This window comes from Trachemys scripta, chromosome 6, assembly GCF_013100865.1.
Source record: "Trachemys scripta elegans isolate TJP31775 chromosome 6, CAS_Tse_1.0, whole genome shotgun sequence".
NCBI lineage: Eukaryota > Metazoa > Chordata > Testudines > Emydidae > Trachemys > Trachemys scripta.
The window spans coordinates 84840220-84865420 of NC_048303.1; the positions used below are offsets into that span (position 1 = coordinate 84840220).

The window sequence follows — 25201 nt, forward strand, 5'->3', positions numbered from 1 at the left end:
ACACCACCTGACTTTTACATAAGGCCTTTTACTTGAAAGAAATGGACCTTAAACCATTTCAAAGATTATCTACACAAAGAAACCTCACCCACCACTGAAATAGAAACATCTCTAGCGCAGAATGCAATACACATTAATCAGTGCAAGCAAAGTTATATAACATTTTTTAAAGGGGGATACAGAATGACATTCTTTTAAATCTACTTGGTTAATTTACCAAGGTCGGAGCACAATTAATAAAGTTGAAATTTGGCAAGGTTCTCTTCTTAGGAGATTTGATTTTAAGATATATTGGATGTATTTTACATTTCAGATGAGTGGGTACAATTTTAATATATAATGTGCCTAGAGCTTGAAATACAATGTGCCCAGGTAGCAAAATCAGAATAGGTAAATCCCATTTTAAAATTCACTTCTTTAAGGAATCCTTCCTTACGGTTCTTCTCATCAAAAATCTCTGCTCATTGTTTAGTACCTGACTTACTGTCCCATGATTTATGTTTCTCTTGTCTACCTTTGGCGCTCCTCTTTGGAAACTACTGTTACTACACAGAGGGCTGGCTAGCGAACACAGTCTCCCTTCAGGCAGTGTCCTTGTGTCTTTCTAACATTTGCAAAGCAAATAATAAATACATACATACAACTCCTTCAATTGCAGGTATCTGAACTGGAACTTACACTTGTATCCAGTTATTTCTGAGATACTCACTTTATGCCACCTACAAACAAAATACCTTAAAATAACATCACTTTAATATTTTTTTCTATCAAACTTTATAAAGATTTTTGAAATGGTGGAGCAATAAGTGGAAAGAAAAGTTATGAACAGTTTTAGTTTTCACATCAAGAAGCAGCAAATTAATACCTCCAGAGGGGGTTAATGACTTGGATGAGAAGGAAATAGATTATAAAGTTGCTTGTAAATAACAGGAGCCATATTTATGCCTCTTTTCCCCTTTTTTATTGAGAACCAGTGTAATTGACTAAATAGCCAGCTGATGTTCCATTACATATAGGAACAGCATTATCATAATTATTATTTGTGTCTGATAGCTCCCGCTATGTGCTAGGTGCTGTACAAACACAAAAAAGGCAAGTGATACAGACGGTAGGGAAAAGGTATACAACATGCAAGTCAGGAGGTGGTTGGCTACATCCTGATAATATACGTTTTACTAAAGTAACTGGATTTATTTTTCATAAGATATATAGACTACCCCTAAATGCCCCATAACTAGCCAGTTGGTTCCGTGTTTCACAGTAAAAGTGGGGATTCTAGGAGGAAACCAAGTGCAAAAAGGGATAGTTACACTGTGGGCTAGTTCAAGGAAGACAGAGTGGCAAGAAGATAGCTGTGAGAGAAGCAGACAGCATATCAAGGGTGGTGGGGCGGGGGGGGTCACTGGTGGAGCAGTGGGGACATAGGATAAATCTAATATTATTCTCAGCAATGTCAAATGTACCATGTGAGGAATGAGACACTGTTTGGAGGTACACAGAACATTCATAGAATCATAGAACTGGAAGGGACCTTGAGGGGTCATCTAGTCCAGTCCCCTGCGTTTGTGGAAGGACTAAGTATTATCTAGACCAGGGGTAGGCAACCTATAGCATGCGTGCCAAAGGCGGCATGTGAGCTGATTTTCAGTGGCACTCACACTGCCCAGGTCCTGGCCAGCGGTCAGGAGGGATCTGCATTTTAATTTAATTTTAAAAGAAGCTTCTTAAACATTGAAAAATCTTATTTACTTTACATACAACAATAGTTTAGTTATATATTATAGACTTATAGAAAGAGACCTTCTAAAAACATTAAAATATATTTCTGGCACACAAAACCTTAAATTAGAGTGAATAAATGAAGACTCGGCACACCACTTCTGAAAGGTTGCCGACCCCTGATGTAGACCATTCCTGACAAGTGTTTGTCTAACCTGCTCTTAAAAATCTCCAATGATGGAAATTCCCCAATCTCTTTAGGCAATTTATTCCAGGGCTTAACCACCCTGACAGTTAGGAAGTTTTTACTAATGTCCAACCTAAATTTCCCTTGCTGCAATTTAAGCCCTTTGCTTCTCGTCCTATCCTCAGAGGTTAAGAACAACAATTTTTCTCCCTCCTCCTTGTAACAACAGTTTTCAAATACATAAAAGGTTATCATGTCCCCTCTCAGTCTTCTCTTTCCAGACTAAACAAACCCAATTTTTTCAATCTTCCTCATAGGTCATGTTTTCTAGATCTTTAATCAGTTTTGTCGCTCTTCTCTGGACTCTCTCCAATTTGTCCATATCCTTCCTGAAATGTGGCACCCAGAACTGGACATTCTCATGAGAAAAGTTTGCTTTTATAAAGAAGATAAAACATAGGCCCCAGAAGATTTTTCATTAGTGAAGAAGCTTCTCTATCACTCATATACAGTTTGCTTGTTTCTAGATTGCTGTGATTCAGCCTCCAACTGACAGAACAAACACTGAACTCCCATGGGGGAAGAGTAAAAAAAAAAAAAAAAAATCAAACTGCAAATGGAAAAAACTTGCTCTTGCAGACTATTGCACACAAAACTCTTTACTGAGAAGAAAATCTTCATGTAATCCTTAAAGCATCTAGAGTCCTTTGATCTATTCCTTCCCTTACCACTAACTATGTGACCTTGGGCACGTAATTTAAATTCTCTGTGCCTCAGTCTACCCATCTGTAAAATGGGGATAGTAATGTTTACCTATCACACTGGGCTGTCTCTAATGCTATGAAATCCCTGGATCAAAAAGGAAAAACAAACAAAAAAAATAATCATATTTAAAGGTACTTGAATAACTGAATGTTTTTCTTTGTCACAACAACTAACAACGTATTTTATGGCCGCAAATCAGCAACAATTACAGATCCTAAAGCATTATATATTAAAACAGAATGTTTAATATTATACAATGTAATATAATTACAGCATATGCATTTCTGTAGAGGCAATATACAACATATCATATTACAAATAGGTAAACATGCAATGATTCCTAAAACTTATCTAAATGCATAAAATTTCAAAGTTTCAAATGGTATTTTTCATATCTCACTTTTGCAAAAAAAAGAGAAAGGCTCCATCTCTAAAGTTTCACTAGGAAGTGCTATTAGAATTAACAGAGCACTGACCCAGCAGGAATGCTTAACCTAAGAGCCCTTTAAGAAATCACCATTTTATCCTCTATATGCAGACTCTGATTAACTGTATTTAAACAGTGACATATTCACAATCCATATGGAGACTGAAGTAATTGGAACCAAAACAGCTTAAGTGACCTACAAAGCAATCTAACAGGTAAGAAACTTTTTATTCAGTTTCTAACTGAATAAAAACAGAAAGGATTTAAGGATTTTAAAGCAGACAGTTATAGATGAGGAGATAATGTGCAGAGTTTAAAAATTCTGTTAACTAGGCTGAACACATGTAGAAACTAATTGTCATGTTCCATTAACCTAATTTTTTCTACATAAGCAATACACCCTTGCCCATTCTTTGCCGCTGGACTTACTTCCCTAAGATTTCTTTCTGCTCTGATTAGACATGTTCTACTGTGGTCCCTCTGCTAAGACGATTCACTTTCATGGTTCACAGAATAAATGGAATGTTCACTCGAATGTTTATTTTTTAGTAATATCCAAATCACCAACCTGAGATCGGCCCTTGAAAACAGAGAGGAAAACTCGTTATTTGTCCGGACGTCAGCTGTGTGGGATTCCTGTTTAACTTCTGTCCAACACCCAATAGCAATAGTAAAGGTGGATGCTGGCATGGGCATGGTCACATAATAGTACCAACTTAAGAGACCTATGAGTAAAAAAAGCACCATACAGCAAATTACCAAATTACCTAGAGAACAATTTCCCAGAATCAGCACTTTGAATTTCAATGCACGTAAGATTTTGAGCCAAACCTCTCCTCCCACCTCCGCACTGTTGTTTTTTTTGTTCAAGAAGGAAACATAACTTGTTTTTATGCAGTCACATTGTTTACTATATGATAGTTATATCTTACTTACCTTGGAGATTGAAAGGGACATTAGCAAATAGTTTAGACCTAAAAACTTACATTCACACTGCTATCCTCAGATTCTAGGCATTTACAAAAAATTAAATCCAGCATTGTAACATTATGACTGTAAACATCATGAAAACATTCTACACCAATGGTCCAAAACACTGAATCTTACCATCATGGGTGGAGTCAAACAGGATCCTTAAATCCTCTAAGAAAGGACACTTTTTAACTTAAAAAAAAAATCGATTGCAGTCCTTTCACAATAGCCTTGAATAATGCTGTTTTTGTCTTAACAGTATGGTTTGTTTATTTCAAATTGCAAACTCCTTAGGGGAAGGATGATGTTTCAGTATGTTCTGCACAGCACTGAGCAGACTGTTAAAGTCTAATAAAAAAACAGTAACACTTATGATCCCTGCCTGGCAATCTGAAATGGCACAATGCATCAGCATGTCAATGAGAAGTCAAGAATCAGATTCAGTTTTGACATGAGTGCTGAATTTGGCCCTATGGGACCATCTGGGAGCTGAGGGGACGGAAAAGGTAAGTGAGTCTACCAGAGGAAGATCTGCTTAGTATAGGGGGACAATTAAGCAGAGTCCATTTAGAGAAGTGGGAGAAAGTTGTTTTTGGGAGCCATGAAGTTTTTATTGATCAAACCTACATACTCACTTTTTTTTCCTTTTGCCTAGCTATTTTTCTGTTGTTGTTAAAGGCACCATAGGCACACATGCAAGGACTCACCTACATTTATAAATACAGTTACCACAGCTGCATACACAAATTGGGTGATTGCATATGCAGCAGTCTAATTAGATACCTGTATGTGTATCTGATTTGTGAGTAGAGCAGTCATGGTAATTTTGAATGCTAACATAGGCATGCAACTGCATGCCAACCTCAAGCCTTTTGTTTGTTTTTTTAAGTAGTCTTTGGGCTACAACTATGATAATATATAGAGATATACCTATCTCATAGAACTGGAAGGGACCCTGAAAGGTCATTGAGTCCAGCCCCCTGCCTTCACTAGCAGGACCAAGTACTGATTTTGCCCCAGATCCCTAAGTGGCCCCCTCAAGGATTGAACTCTCAACCCTGGGTTTAGCATGCCATTGCTCAAACCACTGAGCTATCCCTCCCCTCTGGAACCCTACCATTTTTTAAAGAAAAGTAAGAAAACCCTAAGGGGAAGTAATCTGCCATTGCCTGGTCCTAGTAGCCAGGCCAGATACTAGCAAATACAAGAGGCAATTCTCCTCCTCAAGGTATAGAGACTCCAGCCAGTAGAAGCAGAAGCACTAGCAGCCAAATGGGGGTGGGTGGGTGGGGGGAAGGAATGGGCAATGAGAAGTGGGGAGTAGGGTTAGCCAGGGCCAACCCTCTCCACAGCACCCTCCTGGACCCAGAACTGTGCATGGAAACCCACACACACACACACATGCTGGGAGCACAAGGAGTGGTGCCCTCTCCCTTGTGGCCTGGGGAAGTGGGAGAGGGGAATTGCAGAGACTCCAGTGGTAAGAACAGAAGCAGCCAAAGCAGGGACCACTGAATTTTCAGAAAACTTTCTACTTTTGTCTTGACTTTCTCTGGCCTATGCTGACTGGCTGTTTGTTCTAGCCCTCCCCCTCCCTCAGTCTCTTCACCTCAGCTTCACTCCACACCTACCCCTCTTAGCCTCTTCTCCCCGACCTTTCCTTTTCTTTCCATTCTTTTATCCCCTTCTAATAAACCCACCCTAAATAAATAAATAATGTGGCACTAATGTGACATTTGCCACCATCACATTTTCACTCTGCTTGTGCATCCTTCCTTCCTTCCTTCTGCCCTGTGTCTGTCTTGTCTATTTAGATTGTAAGCACTTCAGGACAGGAACCGTCTGCTATTCTGTGTCTGCACAGTGCCTAGCACAAAGGGATCCCATTCTTGCTTGGCCCAGAGACACTGCTGTAATAAATATGAATAATAATATCCCAACCCCATGTCTGTACAGGGGTTGTGAGGGATGAAATAGTGTGCTATAGTGTATCTCTGGGCCTTGCATAGTGCTGCAAGGCCACCACTGGGCTTCATGTCACAAGGCAGATGAGCACTTCCCTGCATGACCACTGGGAAGTTTGCCCCCACCTGCTTGTCAGTAGAGTAGAACACCACCAGTCTCACTGCAAATGGAGCCTCCACAGAGGAAAGAACACAATTTGACCCTAAATGCCAGATTGGGAGTCCCCACCACAGAAAAAGACATGAGCCACTCTTGTTGGCTCTGAATCACATATAACATTCACAGAACTTTGCTGACCTCACAGATAACATTGATATGTGAACAGAGACTGCCATGTTCACTACAACATAATTAGAAACGAAAAGGAAATAAATTATTATTGCCAAAGGAAAAATGTTTTGAAATCCCAGCCTGTGGAAGCTGAAAACCAGCCATGGCAGGCACAAGCCCATGTATGGGAAGAGGACATCCAGGGAAGTGCCATTTATTTTATTATTTCAAAAGGTTGATGTTGAGAGCTCCAGTAATGTAAATTATACCGAAGGCCAAGCCTGCCCACAATGAATCCAATGGGAGCTTTTGTCATGGACTTCAATGGGAACAAGAGCAGACCCGGAGGCAGTGTAACACAATACTTCACTGTGAATAGCATCTGTCACATAAATAATATTCCAAAATGTTCACATAAATGGAACTTCCAGCTCAAACAACAGCAAAGGAAGAAAGAAATTACGAAGGACAGGAATGGGAGAAAGTGATGTGTTTTCAGCTGAGTTTTGAAACAAGACTGAGAGTCAATGAGGCAGGGAGATAGAAAACTGTTCCAGATGGCAGGGAGTGAAGGCTCCTTCTCCTATAAAGGAGAAGGCTCTCACAACAGTGAAGAGATTTCCTAACAGGAAAGAGAAAAGGCCAGTGATAGACAAAACAGAGGGAGGGAGAGGAGCATAGTGAGAGACAAATTCAGTGAGGTAGACTGGAGTAAGTGAAGTGTTTTTAAAAAAAAGAAGGCAATTTAAACAGAATACTGAAATGAAAGGGGAGACAGTTTAGCAATCTAATGTGGTGGTGATATGTTTATGTTGCTTCTTACGTGAGAGGAGATGGGTAGCAGTATTCTGCATATGTTGGAGTCTCAAGAGCTTTAACTTCTGTAGTTTTATTCTACCACCCTCCACATCAAGAGGGGATTTCAGAGTGGGTCACACAATCTGAGGGCCAACAAACGTCACAAAGCTAGAAGATTATCAGCAAGTCCTGAAAGAGGGCAGGGGCCTTCAAAACAAGCACCAAAATGGGACTGAAAGGCAGAAATAAACTTGTTTCTCTCTTCACATGAGCTTTCAAACACCTATAGATTCATATTTACAAAATTCAACACCTTATTCTCCCTTATCCCACATGCCCTTTCTTTGTGCAGGTTTTGTAGAGACCATGCATGCACTGGACATCCCCATAACTCCACCCTGAGGCTCCTATTGTGCTTATAGATGCTGCTGAACCCCAGTCCACTGCTCACAAGGCTGTTAGGGGTCTCATGTACTTGCAGCCCAGAATATACTGAATTGACAAGAAGTCTCAGAGCATACTGTGAGGTGAATGAGGTTTCACCATTGTGGTTCCTGACGTTTCCTGATGACTGAATTGGCCTTTATGCAGGTAATGCTTCCTGCCAGTAACCAACATGAGCAGCTGTTACTGGTAGGAGAGATCATTTGTTTCTCATGTTTTCTCTGTCTCCCCCGCCCACACACACTTTCCCATTTTCTTCCTCTTTTTGAATGTCTGTCACCTGTTCTAATTTTTTTCTTTTTGTCCCTCCCAATTCCTCTGTCTCCCCTCTTTTCCCTTCGCTTGGTTTCTTCTTCTCCCTTATCTTTCCTCCCCTCCCTTATCCTCAGTGTTTCCCCTTCTCCTGGTTCCTTTTCTTGCTCTCCTCTCTCTCACTCCAGTGCATTCATGTGACTCTCTTGGAAACAGCACCACCTATAGGGAAAGGGAAAGTAATGCAATGAACTCAGCATAGGGCTTCCTCCTTATAGTGCAAGTAACGCTCCACATCACTGAAACATTTCTGTGCTATGTGAGGGCTCACTGGCAGGACAAGGAAAATAGCTGGTGTTTCCTGCAGAAAATGGAGGAACAGCACCTATTAAATAACATGTGAATTAGAAAATATCCAGTTTTATCTATTTAGGACTCAGTTAAAAACGGCTGGAAAAGTGCAATCTATAAGTGTGGGAAAATAAAATTTTAAAAAGCAATTTATTTTTTGTATTTCAAATAACAACTATGAGATAATGACTAAGTTTCTTCATGCATATTAATTGTCTTTGAAATGGTTATAAAAACAAATTCTGAGTACCAATGCGTACATAACTAAAATAAACACAAGTGTCAGTATATCTTATCGTCTGACCTAATAAAAAGGTATATTTTCTTATATTTATATAGCACTTTTCACCTCAAATAATTCTTTTGTGTTTTAAATACAAACTGAGATACATATTATACACAAACACACACACACGGGATTACTTCATCTACCACTGAAATTCAGCCACCTCTAATGGGAAACACTATTATGTTTAGTAATGCATAAAATCATTACACAACACTTTCAGAAAGAAAGTGAAAAATACACCTCTACCCCGATATAACGCTGTCCTCGGGAGCCAAAAAAATCTTACCGCGTTATATCAAACTTGCTTTGATCCGCTGGAGTGTGCAGCCCCCCCCCCCCCGGAGCGCTGCTTTACCGTGTTATATCTGAATTTATGTTACATTATATCAGGATAGAAGTGTAGCATAGATGCAAAGCTACAGCAAAACAAAATGTAATTACCAAAACTATTATTTGTCCAGGAAATTAGGATTAAGAGCCTTGCCCATCAGAAAAGTTCCAAGACATTTTTAGTGACTTCTAGTGGTCAGCATCTTGATTTCACATCTCATTTGGAAGACAGAGTAGCAGAGTGCCCCAAGCACCAGAGTGCTGGAGTATTAGTTCAATACTCAGATAAATCAGCAACAGCACTGGCTGCAGCACTTGTATCAGATGCATGTTGGAGATCTCCAACTCAAATACTGAACTGACCTAACCCTGCTTAGCTTGTGAAATCTGACTTGAATGCAGAACAAGCTGCTGTGGTTGCAAGCTATGAAGGGGAAAGTAGGTGTTTCTCCATGGTCATATTTCTTTTCAGTAGTAACACTAATGTTGAATTAAATTCTTTCTATATGGATTTAAGTGAATGAAAGGGGAGTGTGGAAATCTTATTACTTTAAAGGAAAAAAATACTGAGCAATGTATAGAACCCTGGATCATAGCAGCCCTAATGTGCCCAAGATACAAATTCTCAAAAATAAATCAAAATGGATCTAAATGTGTTTTTTGATTAAAGAAGTTTGTGTACTGCATGCATGTGGGATGGAAGAAACCAGTGTTGGCAGCTAAGTGTTGAATAACAAATCCACCCACCATCCAAGGCTAAATGACTTGGAGACTTACTGTCTCTAACACCCCTGAAAAAAAACTAGAGATCGGGAGGCTTACAGAACGGTTTGAATGTATCTGGAATTTATTTATCAACTTTGTGAAAAACTTTTCCCATTCCAAACATTTCATAAAGTATGTATTACCATTTTCAAAAACACTTTCACATCTTATTAAAATACCTCAATATGTATGTATGCCTGAATGTGCAACATATTGGGAGATTTATGATCATTGTTGTTTGATAAACTCAACTGTCCCATCTGTATTTCTAAATGATAATAGTATGGGCCATACTTTTCAAAAAGGAGGCCTGCAAAAAATGTGTGCTCAACTGTGTGCACACTTTTGCATATGCAGTTTCCAAAACTCTACTCAGGAAACTATCCATTTGCATACACAATCAGCTAGCCTCTGTATGTAACCATAAAAATTGTACATATACAAATGAAGGTATGCACCTGAGAGCACAGGTCTTCCTTTAAAAAAATGTTGCTATATTATGTCCGTTGCTTCTCTTGTTGTCTGTTACTCACTTAAACTTAACCATTTTTTAAAAAAGAAAGTATATCCAGCTAAATTTAATGGCTATTAAAGATTTTAGATTGTCTATATGCAAATCAAAATGCTTCTTCAATCCTATAAGTGGTATTTACTAGGGCTATAGATTAATTTTTTTTAGTTAATCGCATGAGTTAACTGCAATTAATCACAGTTTTAATTGCACTGTTAAACAACATTCAGGCAGGCAGGCAGGCAGGCAAGCATATTGAGGGGGAATGGGATAGCTCAATGGTTTGAGCATTAGCCTGTTAAACCCAGGGTTGTGAGTTCAATCCTTGAGCAGGTCACTTAGGGATCGGGGGCAAAATCATTACTTGGCCTTGCTAGTGAAGGCAGGGGGCTGGACTTGATGACCTTCAGGGTCCCTTCCAGTTCTATGAGATAGGTATATCTCCATATATTTAAAAAAAAAAACAGAATGCCAGTTGAAATTTATTAAATATTTTTGAATGTTTTTCTACATTTTCAAATATATTGATTTCAATTAAACACAGAATACGAAGTGTACACTGCTCACTTTATATTATTATTTCTGTTACAAATATTTGCACTGTAAAAATGATAAACAAAAGAAATAGTATTTTTCAATTCACCTCATACACTTGTACTTTAGTGCAATCGCTTTATAGTGAAAAGGTAACTTACGAATGTAGATTTTTTTTTTGTTACATAACTGCACTCAAAAACAAAACTTTAGAGCCTGCAAGTCCACTCAGTCCTACTTCTTGTTCAGCCAATCGCTAAGACAAACAAGTTTGTTTACATTTGCAACAGATACTGCTGCCTGCTTCTTACTTACAACGTCACCTGAAAGTGAGAAAGGCATTCGCATGGGACTTCTGTAGCCGGCACTGAAAGGTATTTATGTGACAGATATGCTAACCATTTGTATGCCCCTTCATGCTTCAGTCACAATTCCAGATGACATGCTTCCATGGTGATGATGCTCGTTAAAAAAATAAAGCGTTAATTAAATTTGTGACTGAACTCCTTGGAGGAGAATTGTATGTCTCCAGTTCTGCTTTACTCACATTCTGCCATATATTTCAAGTTATAGCAGGCTCGGATGATGATCCAGTGTATGTTCGTTTTAAGAACACTTTCACAGTAGATTTGACATAACACAAAAAAGGTACCAATGTGAGATTTCTAAAAATAGCTACAGCACTTGACCCAAGGTTTAAGAATCTGAAGTGCCTTCCAAAATCTGAGAGGGACGAGGCGTGGAGCATGCTTTCAGAAGTCTTAAAAGAGCAACACTACAGAAACAGAAACTACAGAATCCGAACCACCGAAAAAGAAAATCAACCTTCTGCTGGCGGCATCTGACTCAGATGATGAAAATGAACCTACGTCACTCTGCTCTGCTTTGGATCGTTATCGAACAGAACCCATTATCAGCATGGATACATATCCTCTGGAATGGTGGTTGAAGCATGAAGGGACATATGAATCTTTAGCGCATCTGGCACGTAAATATCTTGCGATGCCAGCTACAACATGCCATGCAATCTCCTGTTCTCACTTTCAAGTAACATTGTAAACAAGAAGCGGGCAGCATTATCTCCTGCAAAGTGTAACCAAACTTGTTTGTCTGAGCGATTGGCTGAAGTAGAACTGAGTGGACTTGTAGGCTCTACAGTTTTGCATTTTTATTTTTGAATGCAGTTATTCTTTGTACATAATTCTACATTTGTAAGTTCAACTTTCATGATAAAGAGATTGCACTACGGTACTTGTATTAGGTGAACTGAAAAATACTATTTCTTTTGTTTTTTACAGTGCAAATATTTGTAAACAAAAATAAATATAAAGTAAGCACTATACACTTTGTACTCTGCGTTGTAATTGAAATCAATATATTTAGAAATGTAGAAACCATCTGAAAATATTGAAATAAATGGTATTCTATTATTGTTTAACAGCGCAATTAATCGCGATTACTTTTTTTAATCGCGCAATTAATCACGATTAATTTGAAAATACTGACCATTGGCATCTGCAAAGAGAGCTCAGTACTAACCCTGGGAAATGAGCTCGGTGCAGTCACGCATGGCACCACCTTACATTTGCTTTTCCCTTCACACTGTGCATGGAGGCTGTGATGAAGAAGTGCAGCAAAAAACAAAGGGAAGACAGCACTCAGACCATACCTTGCACAACTCTAAGCAGGCAGGCAGTAGTGAGCACTGGGAGCCACTGCTCTGGTCCCAAAAGAAGTGGAAATAAAGATCTTTCATGGACAGTTGGCACCAAACTGAGATCATCAACTCATTTCACATTGTTCACCCAGCAGCTACGATATGGGTAACAATCCTCAGTCACTACCAGCCTCTCTAAACTGAACTGGCAACCTCAAACCAAAAGTCTATATCCTGTTATCAATGCCTTCAGCAATCTGTGGGCTGATCTGCCAAATATTTAGCTGTAGATTGATTGAACTAAGCCAGTTAGTGAGCTGTGTGAAGTTTATACCTGAAAAAAACAGATGCCAATATATTCCAGTGGATGAGGTACCAGATGAGAAGTTAGAACACATAAGTACTCACACCAGCTGCATGGCCTCGGGCAGGTCACTTGGCCTCCCTGTACCTTAATTTCCCTCTCTGTAAAATGGAGATAATAATGTGCACCCATTTTTGTAAACTACTTTCTGGCACTTTGCTAGCATCATTTTGTACAACACATGATTAAGAATATATATACTGCACCTTCTTGAAGTTGTGCTGGTTCTGCTGAATTTTCACCACTCATTAAGACAACAAAGCAAGAAGCTGTTCGGACTGTGGTTTGCCATGTTGACATGGCAACCGGTGGCTCCTGACATGGAAAAAGGGCCCTGTTGTTTATTGGAGACCCCATCGTATAAACACATGGCCTATAGGGAGGGGGAAAAGACAAAAACAAGAGTGACATCACTGTTATTCTAAAACATGAAATAGTGAAGGCTGAGTAGAACTTGTCATTATAAAAAGAAATTCAAACTTACTTACTGGTTTTCAAGATCTCATTATCGGTTTCAACCAGGGCTTTGGAGCTGTGCTCCGGCTCCGCTCCAGCTCCAGGCAAAAACCTGCAGCTCTATGATCCGGAGCTGCTCCGCGCTTCAGCTCCAGGCTCCGCTCCAAAGCCCTGGTTTTCAACCTAACATTATATGAACCAACCAAGATACCAAACCTTGAAGTTTTGCTGTTATCCATCCTAACAGATTAATTTATAAGAGGCAACAGAGAAAAAAAATGGCATAGACATTCCCATCCTTTCTGCTCCCTTGCTCATGCCATGACCTTTGGACCTCAGGCAATAATTCTCCAGCCACTGGGAATTGTGAACCCAAGCGACCAATATGAGTATTTTAGAATGAATACACTGTTGCCAACTCTCGCTATTTTATCATGAGTCTCACAATCCCTGGTGTTTTTTTTTAAGCACCAACTACTAGAATCAAATAACTATGTGACAATCTCGGTTTTCAACTACAAAAAAAATAAAAAGTACATTTACAAACCTCATAATTGCAGAGAAAAGCTTGAAAATGTGATCGAAGTGTGCCCTAAACTAAAGTGTTCTAGAAATAAAAGAACCCATGTTTTTTAAATCTCATGCTTTTTAAGCAAATCTCATAGCTTTGAAGGCCTAACATGTAATTTTTGAATGCTTGAGACTGGCAATATCGGAGTCAGCTATCTATGTCATAATTTGAAAAGTGACCAAATCCTGTAGAAAGGTGGCTGTTAGTTTGCAAGGATGCAGCATCTTTTGCAGTGGCCACTGTAGTACCTCAATACACTGAATTTCATTAATTGAATTCCTTCCCAAAAGCCAAGCCCTCACTGCACAGAGGGAGTTAACAGAAACTGTCAGATGTGTGGTAGTATAGATGAAAGATTTTCTGAGGCTACCACTGGTCTTTTTGTCAAATGTGTGGTGTTTCTTTTTGAAGGACATAAGGCCTACTAGATCCTGAGTTACTAAGGGATCTAACCTTAGGGAACAAACCCCAAAGTGAATTATTCAGGAAGTTTTTACAGCCTACTGGCCTTTTACTCCCATTTTCTTCTAACGTTTGGGGCAGCAGCAGACCCACTCTTTGTCCTACATTTCTAGGGGGCACAGTCACTAGCCCTAATCCCCTAATCCACAATCACCCTCCAGAAACATCAGGCGCACGTGAGGATAAAAGGCAAGGCTTTACAAACTCAAATTCACATCACTCTGGGGTGAATCGCTGAAGGTTACATCCCTTGGCAACCAGGCATCCACTAGAAAACAATGGGTCTCTGCCACAGAAAAAGGAACAGTGCACAACAATGGGAGCAAGAACGTTTTAGATGAGAAAGAGAGGTGTGGTGGAAAAGTAGGCAGGTCACTTACTCCCTAGAATATACCCTTTGCAACCTAAAAATCTAGGAAGGAAATAGAAGACTAGCTAGTAGCCCTATAGCATCTGTGGGCAAAGGGGAAAGAGAAGGAGTAGAGGATGGTTCCTGGTACATGGAAACCACACAAAAACCACAGGATTGTAGGAGGAGAGCCCAGGTACTCCAGGAAATAATTCCTATGAGAAAGGTGATGCTGATATTCAGATTTTTAGCCAGAGCCTTGGCCCTGCTAAGACTGTTTTGCTCTGCTCCAATGGTCTAAACCAGTCTCAAACCTGGCCTTGGAGGATTTCCCAGCATGAGGAACTCCTTGAGTGGTATAGCACCACTGTAGTGGCTTCTCTGCAAACACACACTCTCAACCTCTGGCAAAAAGAAGGTCAGGGGGTGCCTACCTGCTGGCAAATCCCAGCTGCCAAAACAGCCGCTTAGGCCCACAGGTAGTCAGCATAACATGTGTGTTCCTATATGGTGGTGAACCCCAGCTGCTGAAAAACCCCTTGGGCCCACAGGCAATTGGCATAATATACAGCAGTTGAAAGCTACTATCCTTTACGCTGGGGTACCAGACTGGCACCCAGCAGCTTAAAGCCTGGGATCTTACCCCCACTTTTGTGCCACACATACACATAGGCTGTACTGAGAACACAAAGCCTAGACCCCAGAATCTGGCCCTATACTCATATTCCAAATGTCCAAATGTCACACAGATATTAGGACATCTGAATTCCAGTATCATCTGAATATCAGCCTATTCTCTACTCGTTAATATACGGAGCTCTGTAATTTGGTACATTTACATTATTATTATTATTATTATTATTATTATTATAATTAACATATTAGGTTGGTGCTCAGAGATCCCAACCAAAATTGGGGCCCCATTGTGCCCCTAGGCATGGTAAAAACACATAGTAAGAGTCAATCTCTGCACCAAAGAGCTTATAATCTAAATACACAAAACAAACAAAGGATGGGAGAAAAAAAATAGAGGGACAGAGAAGTAAAGTGGCTTGTACAGGTCAAACAGCAGGTCAGTGGTAGAACTGGGAATAGAACCTAATCTCCAGGCTCCCAGTCCTGTGCTACTAATATGGAAAATAAATACAAAATAGCATATTGTGCATGTGCAGTTTCTAATTTTCAAATACCTTTACCTTCATTTTTAAAGTATTTTATATATTAAATTGGCACATAAATATAGTGATAATTACATACAATTATATCCCACATACAAAGGAAAGTCGAAAAGTTAGAGAATTGTTATAATATTTGGTAAATCCAGGGTTTCCATTTTTTCCATAGCTGTTTTTATGCTATTTTTGTTCAGATATACTCAGAGCTGTACCTTGGGTAGGGCGAATCGGGGGCAACCGCCTCGGGCCCTGCACTTTGGGGGGCCCTGCACTTCGATAAAATTGGGACTGTTCCAATATTTAGCCCTTTGTCCCACGTCCCAGCTGATGTATGATCGGGACGTGATTTGTCCCAATATTCAGGTGAGGAGATGAGTGGCAAGGTGAGGTGGGAAGCGAGCGGCAGGCAGGGGGGTGGGTGGGGAGGCGAGCGGCAGGTGGGAGGGGAGTGAGGCACGCAGGCGGATGGATGGCGAGGAGGAGGAGAGCAGTGGTCGGGTGGACAGGGGGTGCACACCGGAGGGACGGCAAGGAGACTAGCGGGGAGGCTGATTTGTCCCGGGCCCCACACCACCCATGGACGGCCCAGGATATACTGATTTACTTATCATTCCTAAACCAAACTTCTTCAGATATGTCAAAGTCTGCCATGAAAATAGCAACAGATCATACAGAGCCCTATTAAAGTTTGAGCAGGAACGTCAGAACAACAATTACATCAGCTTCTAGTTAGATATTCATATATTCATGACATGATCACCTGGAGATTAGCTGATTGACAGGTTGGCACTAGCTGAGGTGTCAACTAACACTGAACTGTCTCATTCTGTCAGAGAGGGAAGAGTTTAGAAGATTTGCAAAAAGGAAAACTCTGCCATGATTTACTCAAAAATATTTTTTCTTCTTTCAATGAAATTTTTAACTTGTTTGTTCCACATTTTTTGAAAAACAAAATCAAACATTATTGGGTTCCTTCTATTCCTCTGAATCACGTATTACTTTCTTTGCTATTTATTTTTCCATACTTAATATACACTAGAGACGTGTTAAAATGTCAGCAGTGCGATGGTGCTACACAATTACAGCGTATCTTGAAGTTGGCAGTATTCCCCACTTTAGGTCAGGGCTGCTCAATACCAGCAGATGAATGGACCAGAAATACAGAATTTCGACCTGAAATTATGGTTTTGCACTTCCCTTACAGCATCAGGGAACTGCTATCTACACAGAATATGTCTCATGGTGTCTATGTTAAATAACCATCAGTTCCAGACGGCTATTATCAGACACCGATTTTTTTTAATTACCATTACCACAGCTAGTGAGAGACATGGCAATTCTCCTCCTTTCTGTCCTCCTCCTCAGCTCACCATCCTCTCTGTATCTCTCTCCTTCCTCTCTTAGCATAGTGTCTTCTACCTCTTAGAGTTCTTGTAGCCATAACATTTTCAAGTCACCCCCACACTTGGCCACTCTTTTTCTTCATAACTCCTTATCTGGGTGGCCTCAGACATTTATATAGAGGGGGAGTTAGAGAACAGAAGAGAGATAAGCAGTTAGGCGGTCCAGTTCTCTGTGGCTCTTACCGTGGTGTTTCCACAGAGACAGAGTCTCTATGGAAAGACAGGTGCCTAAAGGTCCCAGCAAAATGTAAAGGGCCTAAGGTTTGAAAAGGAGATAATAAAATAAATATGTATTGGGTGACCCACAATGGCCAACTTTATGATTGCTAGAGCTTCAAGCTGCTATGTGTTTGGAGAGCTTGGAATATAGGACGTGAGCTGCAACCCACTCGATTCTGCTTCCAGAAGTGAGTGAGCGGTGGCGATTGTGGTGGGAATCAGTCTGAGAGTTGCTTAGACTCTGGGATTCTATCTAGTCACTAATCTTGTTTGTGTGCAAGGCTACCCTGATAATTGCATTCCCTTTTTTGCGGTAATGAGTGGGAAATTATTCTAGCTAGAGATGTCCAAAAAGTGAAAACCTATTTTCATGAAAAAATTTCTGACGTTGTTTTAGTTTCAAAGTGGTTAAAAAATGAAAAATGGGTCACTTTCAAAATATTTTTCAATATTTTTATGTTCCCAATATTTGCATAGAAAACGTTATCAAAAATATTACCAAAATACTAAAACCTAATATTACCTAAAACCCTCAGCACAGTATCAGATCAAGTAAAATTATATTAGAGAATTTTCTAATCTAATTTGTTCCTTCTTCCTCTCCCCAACTCCATCTTATCTCTTCCTCTTCCCCTTTTTTCTTTGGGAACAAACAGCTGAGTGGCTGAACGCGTCTCCCTTTTCAGAAAATCCACAATGGGCAGATCCAGACAATGAACACTTAGCTAGATTAGATAGATTTGAAGACAGCAACCTACCCAATAAGCGGCTGCCAGATATGCTGCGCCTCATATTGGATTTTGAGGGCTATCATCAAAAACACATTAGACACAAAACAGACTTTGGACCCAGTAGGGAGGAATATCTTACAGAACCAATCCAAACTTTCAAAATGTTTTGGTTCATGGTTTGGGTTGGCTCTCATTTTATCTGAATCAGTATATCCCTTCTTGGATTTTTTAAGTCTACGCAGAGTGTTGTTCCAAGCCTGGCCTATAACCATGACAATGTCTAATTGAATGATGGAAAAGAGCTATTTCTTATTTGGTGCACAACCCACAAAGTGATTCCTGCAGCCATATGGTAGCCTCTCAGTTTCTTCAGAATTTGAGTTTTCTTTTTTAATAATGATTACATTTCTATCCTCTTTTCTGGCTGTGAATGCAAACCAATGAAATACTGTCTGCTTGATTCTATAGACCAGAGGTTCCCAAAGTGGGCGATACCACCCCCTGGGGGGCACTGGAACGATCCAGGAGGGCAGTAGTAGCCTCAGGCGCAATTGGGGGGCGTTGAATAAAAATAAGGGGGTGGTGGAAGCATAAAGAAAGAAGAGAATATAAGAAAATTTTGAAAAAACGTTTGTATGTTTCATCTGTTGTGTAACAGATGAAAAGTTGTAGTGATTACTTTATTTTCCAAATAAATTCACAAATTATAACCGATCAGGTGTCAAGTCCGCCAACAGCTCTTAACAAGCAAGTGTTGGCAGACAAGCGTGTCGCGCATTGTCGGGAAGTCCAGCATGCATCGGCAGGAATATGTGCGTGTAATGACTTGTTTACAATACGATACTATAAATAGGCGACATGTATGAAATCTAATTTAGATTGTTTCTGAACTGTGTAAAAAGCAGTTAACAATAGTGCAATAAGTATTTAAAAATTTTTATTCATATTCGATACCTTCGATCTTTACGGATTACGGATCACATACAAAGCAAATTGTATTATTGTTGTTTCAATAAAACAGCAATTTACACATGAGTATTTTTATACATTTTCTTACATATCTACCGTACGTTTCTGTGTCTCTAGTGTTTACTAATAATAAAATCGTAGCAGGCTTGTGTCGGTACAGTACTATTTGAAGTGTACAGTCAATATATTTGTCATTTTTTATTACAATATTAATGAAAACAGGGGAATGAAATCGTAAAAAAACTGTTAACTATTAACATTTATTTATATCTATCGAATCATCTGTGTTAATTAGTAAATAAGGAGTGTGTTAATAAGGAACAATTATTTAAATAAGGGCAAACTAAATTAAAACTATGAACTGATTTTTAATTGCATTTTGATTATTTTTAAAATTAATTATTTCTTGATAAATTTAGTTTGATATTTGACAATTTAATATCAAATACATATATCTAATGCTGAGCAAAGAACAAAACCCAGTTTATTAGTTTCATTAGTATTTTAGTTTGGTTGTCTTTTGCCGTCTTACGCAAAAACCACTGTATATCTGATGTCGTCAGCGATATTCTAATAACACATCTTTCTTTACTATATTGTAGGATGTAGGTAGAAATATAGATACATAAAAGAACTCAAATTTGTCACTGCATCTTTCTGTTTGTTCGCTGAAAGAAGGTAGATTTCCAGGGGGGCGCTGAGTAATTTTTTTTCTGAAAAGGGGGCGGTAGGCCAAATAAGTTTGGGAACCTCTGCTATAGACAGACTGCCCCAAAACATGGTTATAGTTCTGAGTGCGCACTGCCTCCATATAAAGACCTCTCAACAGTCCTGGGTTCTGTGGGACCGACTCGCTTTGACCTACAAAATACCCTGACCCAGTTGAAGCCACTCTTGTCCTGCAGGCCTGACTGGGCTCAGCTCCCCAACCCAGGCCTTGAAACCTGGCCCCTGGCACACACAGTTGCAGCTCCACTCAAATCTGGCTTGGCAACCCATGTCTCCCCCACACCAGGGGGACTGGGCCAAACCTGAGTGGCATTATGACCAGCTCACCAGGGGCCAAGCCCAGTCAGCCCCATGGGACAGGAGCCACAATGCTGCCTCTGTGGGGTAAATGCAGGGAAGGCTCGCTTTGAAACCACAACTCTGGTGCCTCCTTCCCTCCCCCCCCCCCACTTTATTAACTTTAAATGTTAGAAGGTATGTAATGTTTTACCTTGGAACCCTGATGATAATGTCACATGTCTAATCAGTCAGAAACTACTTCTTGACTATTTAATAATAATAATAATAAATGCTGAAATATGTTACTTACAAGTATCTACAATATTAAAATTAGGAGTGGAGTAGACACCTTTGGCTGCAAATGCCAGCAGAGCAGAAGATAGTCATGGGCCTTTGTCTGCAGCTTCCACAAGACCAGAGGTCTTGGCTGCAGTCATGAAAAGAAACAGAATGTCTTTTCTGTTTTCATATTTCCTAATAAATATTCAAGAAACCCAAGTGTTTTAGTTATCCCTATGCTGAAAAATCCAGACAGACTTTAAAGTTAATTTGATGAAAAATTCAGACACTTTCAAAGGGACAGAAATATGTTTGCAAACACATCACAAGCTGAAACCAAAAGACGAGATGGACAAGATGTATCTAGAATTGACGGACTCACAATGTTCCAATGCATATTTCTTGAGAGAAGCTTACTGAATTTCTTTATGTGCCAGTATGCTTGACAAACAACAGATATCACAGTTACATAAGAGGGCTGATATTTGGAAACATCCTCTTTGGAAATACCAGCCAGCAGTTCTTTTCCGTTATGAATCTGAACAACTGCAACAACCAACTTAACAATCTACCTGCATCGCATAATGTTTGTGTCTTTAAAGCCTTCCATTGCAAAGAAGCAGTTCTACTCTTTGGCTTTAGCCCCAGGCCCCAGCAAGTCTAAGCCAATCCTGGGATTGCGAACCACTTTGGGGTCCTGACCCACAGTCTGAGAACCCCTGTTCTAGAGATTATGCTGAATATCCTTGTTTTATTTTAAAAGGTCATTATAGACAGAGAACTGACTAAAATGCTATCATTTGACTCAGCAAATATGTTACTTGTATGTATTCAAAGTCCTGTTTGCTCCTTTATTATGAAAAGGAAGGTTCTTTTATTGCTAGAACAGCTCTGAGAAAGTAAGGTGAATTCTGTTGTAGGTATATGTCAACCAACTTGTAAAATAAATTCCAACTGCAATTTCTTTATTAGAGTGGATGATGAGTAAAGGCAGAAGGAACCTGTGTGGACTTTCACACTCCAAGTTGCAAAGCTGGCAGCTGTGAAAATCATAAACTGAGTATATTTAATATAGAATAATTTACTTAAACAATAAGCCTGGAATCCTAAAATGACATTTTGATAGGTCCTAAATCTACAAAATACTTGAGCATAACGTTAAGTGCGTGAGTAGTCTCACTGACTTCAGTGGGGCTACTCACATCCTCAACGTTTGGGAGACCTCACTGAATTGGGACCCTGGTCACCTTTCCCACACTTCAAGAGATTTTTTGTTTTATACATACTTTTATCTTAATAAGGATACTGTTGCAGGCTTCTAGGAAAAGGCAAGAACAAAAAAAGGCAAGCCTGCTTCTCTTTTTTGCCTCATAATTTATTGCTCTTGTAGTAAGCCTCGAAAAGGCATCTGTTTTTAACATATAAACCCAATGTCCTGGGGCTGGATGGAAGCTCCTACTGTGAGCATTAATGCATTTTCTAGTATCAAAGGGTTAAACAGTGAATCACTGAAATTCCATGCGTTCAGGCCTTGCTTTGGAAAAAAGGAATGCAACTCATTATGGCCGTATTTAATTTCCTTACGCAAATACTCATCTGAATCCAGCCCACTAATCCTAATCACACTGCTTAAATAGATTTTTATGAATCATGACAGAAACAGAAGTATCTACAAAAATAAAATAAAATTGTGATATATTTATTGACTACTACATCTTCAAAGCATTGTACAAACAAACTAGAAGATATTGCATTTGAAATGACTACAGAATGTCTGTTCCTTCATATTCATTTGAGCAATTTTTTGGAAGATTGGAACCCAAGATTGTAAACTACTTGGAGAAAGGATTGACATTTTGTCTGCCTATACAGCATCATGCACATATGTGGCATTGTAGAAGTAATAAAACACTATAACATCACTCCCCGCCACCCTACATACTATTAATTGATTTTATTTTTGAAATGAAAACAGAAAGAAAAAATAAATAATGACAAAATTTCTGTGTGGTGTGGAAAGGAGTTAATCCCTATATTTATAGATGTATAATTTGTAAATCTCATTTCACAACATCTAAAAATAAGGATTCTATTAACTGTCTGTGATCTCAAAACTTGTGATAGGAAATAGTTTCTGGAATATAGCAATTAAAAATCAACCTACAAGAGACAGAAAACAAAGCTACAATAGATTGTTTCCATCAAACTTTCTGATATAATGATCACCACATAGTCTTTTCTTTTCCACTCTACAGAAGCATAAAAGCCTGCACACTTCTGTGCAACTCCCATGGACTGCTTCTAATATAAGCAGCAAAAACAGCAGTACTATCCCTAGGAATCAAATGGGGGAAAAAGATTAAAAACTAAGAGCACTTAGTGATTTAATCTATAAAAATTTCCCAATTGTTCAAAACATTAACCTGGAATAACAACCAAAAAAATCTTGTAAAAAAGTCTGATGCCAGCTGGTGTCCAGAAAGTTATAAAAACTAAAATGAAGGACAGAGAGCCACTGACACACTTGTATGATTACAGGCAATTCAACCTCCCTGTGCTTCACTCAATACAATGGTAAAAAATGCATGCCCTCACTGAATAAAGATCCCACATCAAATGACTATTCCTTCAGGACCAGAAATATCTACTGATTAATAATGAACATGAGCAAACACACTCTTTGCTTAAAGCTTGAGTAGAGGTTCAATATTAAAATTGTCCAAGTGATTTATGCACAATTAGAGGGCCAAATTCTGACTTCAGTGAAGTGACTCAATTTTCACTAGTGTGGCTGAGACTGAATGACAGCTCAGTTTCTGTTTCGTGGAAGAGTGACAAGAGTTTACTGGAACCTGGTTCCTTACCACCGTCAAACGTGATGGAACAGTAGATTTGTTGTTATTTCTCAACTATCTCCACTGAAGAATCCAATAAGCTATTGAAATCCAATTTAAATATCATGATCCAATGAAGTTACAGTTCATGTGATTGTAACCTAACTTTAAGTGCTCTGTACAGCATCATATAATTTATAATGCTATATAATAACCAAATCTCCATTCAAATTGCAACTCACAATTTAACTGCCATCAGCAATGTATTTTATTTTATGCACAAAGGAGATTTTAAAAGTTGGTTAAGAGAGACTAAACAGGACGAGATTCTAACTATAAACTCAGTACAGAATTAATAAATGACAAACGGCTAGTTTGTGAGATATTCTATTCAGTATTACAAATACCAATTGTTATATTATATGATCAGTTTCTTATGCTAGGAAGGAAAAATAACTCAGAATACTAAAGCAAAAGTATCTTTCATTTATACATTCTCTTCCCCCACAACTACCTCATCCCACCCTCTACCCCTCCCCTCCCGACACATACACCTTACCCAACATGCAACACAATCCATTACTTCCAGTCCTGAATATGCAAACTAAATAAAGGCAATCATTTGATATAGGATTAAGGAATGTAATTTTGTTAGGGTTTTGTCTGCCCTTCAGTTTACCTGCTTTACTGTAATCCAGTAGAATTCAGACTAAGGATGAAAAGAAAGCAGTGAAAACAAATGTTTATCTTCTTTGCATAGTTACTCCAATTTAATGCATCACTCTGAATTCTTCTCTCCCTGCGTATAAAATGAACATGTGTACAGCTGTAGAGCCAATAGTTACATACCTGCTACTCTGGTCTGTGGTCCATGTAACTGATCTTCCCTCTGGCTTTGTTTTGTACCATATCCTTATTGCACGAGGAAAGTCTCTTGGTGCTTGAACCTCTGCTTTCCTTATCATCAAGCTCCAAGTGCCAGTGGAAAACAGAAGCTCTCCACAACCAGGCGCCTGGCTGCAGCGGGTGTAATAGTATAGCTGTTCCCTCCAACGATCCGCAGGTAAAGTCACAAGTTCATGTACAATCTGATTCCTAAGATTTCTCAGCTCTTCAGCATCAGTTAGCTTGGCAGACCTTGTAAATTTTTCAATACCTGGCACAGCAGCAACATCTACCTCCTCGACCTTTAACACAGATAAATCACAGCAGTCCAATACTAGCAAAAAATCTTCACTCCCATGATTCTCTATGTCACAGCAGTTCTTTGAACTAGAAATCCCAGAAGCCTGTTCCCCGTTGCTATGGTTACCATTTTTATCAGAAGTATCTTTTTCACCTTTAGCACAGACTGCAAAATCATTATATCCTGTTTTAGATGAGCGGGCACTTACATTTGTCACAGGACTGTGACAAGGTTCAGATGCCCTAATTTTGCATGTTTCATCTGACTGTGAAAGGCACGCTCCTTCCCCAGCATTGCCTCCTTTTTTGCATCTGCTCCCAGGCTCAAAAAAGAGAACTACGGTGCCTTCAATAACTTGGCTTTTAAAATCCACATCTAAGTCCAATACATAATGCTTTACGAGCATGTGGCGTGTGTTGGCCATTAGGGGTAGGTCATCCTTAGCGGGATCTAGCTTCATCTCCATCTTCCAATTTGCTAGGCAACAGCTTTGCAAATTCTCTGTCATTTCTTACACAACATGTTTCCAGGACTTTCAGCCTCCCAGTGGCATAAATAACTGTTGGTTCATATAAGTTAGTGTAGTGAGTTGCAGTTCCACCACTTCTCTCTTACTCTGTAGAAGGGAAAACAATCAAAGAACATTTTAAACAAGTGTTCTGAAATGGATGTATCTATTAATAAAAATAACTGCTGTAATTATTAGAATTTCTATGGTCAAATATTGAATTCCTTTGTTTATACTGAGGTAGTGAGCATATTGCTCAAGAAAAGATTTCAAGATCTGGCAGATAGAACAGCAGGCAGTCTAATCTATATGACAATCATAGAAGATGTCCAAGTGAACAGATTTCTCAAAATATTAGTTTGTTAACTAAAGGAAATGAGCTTTAATGATACAGCTTCCTTAATGCCACTTTCTTTTCACTGGCAACCCTTTGAAAAATATAATTTTTTAT

General features: G+C 39.2%; 1 protein-coding gene across 4 annotated transcripts in view; it reads right to left on the reverse strand.

Annotated features, from left to right (window-relative positions):
- The window catches only part of AOPEP (aminopeptidase O (putative)), a 368640-nt gene that overhangs the window by 286874 nt on the left and 56565 nt on the right, over window positions 1-25201 (reverse strand). For all 4 annotated transcript variants that reach the window (XM_034773788.1, XM_034773786.1, XM_034773787.1 and 1 more), the window contains exons 5-7: window positions 23906-24858; window positions 12807-12973; window positions 3667-3823 (exon numbers count right to left, since the gene is read on the reverse strand). In XM_034773788.1, coding sequence (XP_034629679.1) covers window positions 3667-3823; window positions 12807-12973; window positions 23906-24750 — 1169 coding nt within the window. In that variant the 5' untranslated portion in view covers window positions 24751-24858. The remainder of the gene's footprint in view (window positions 1-3666; window positions 3824-12806; window positions 12974-23905; window positions 24859-25201) is intronic.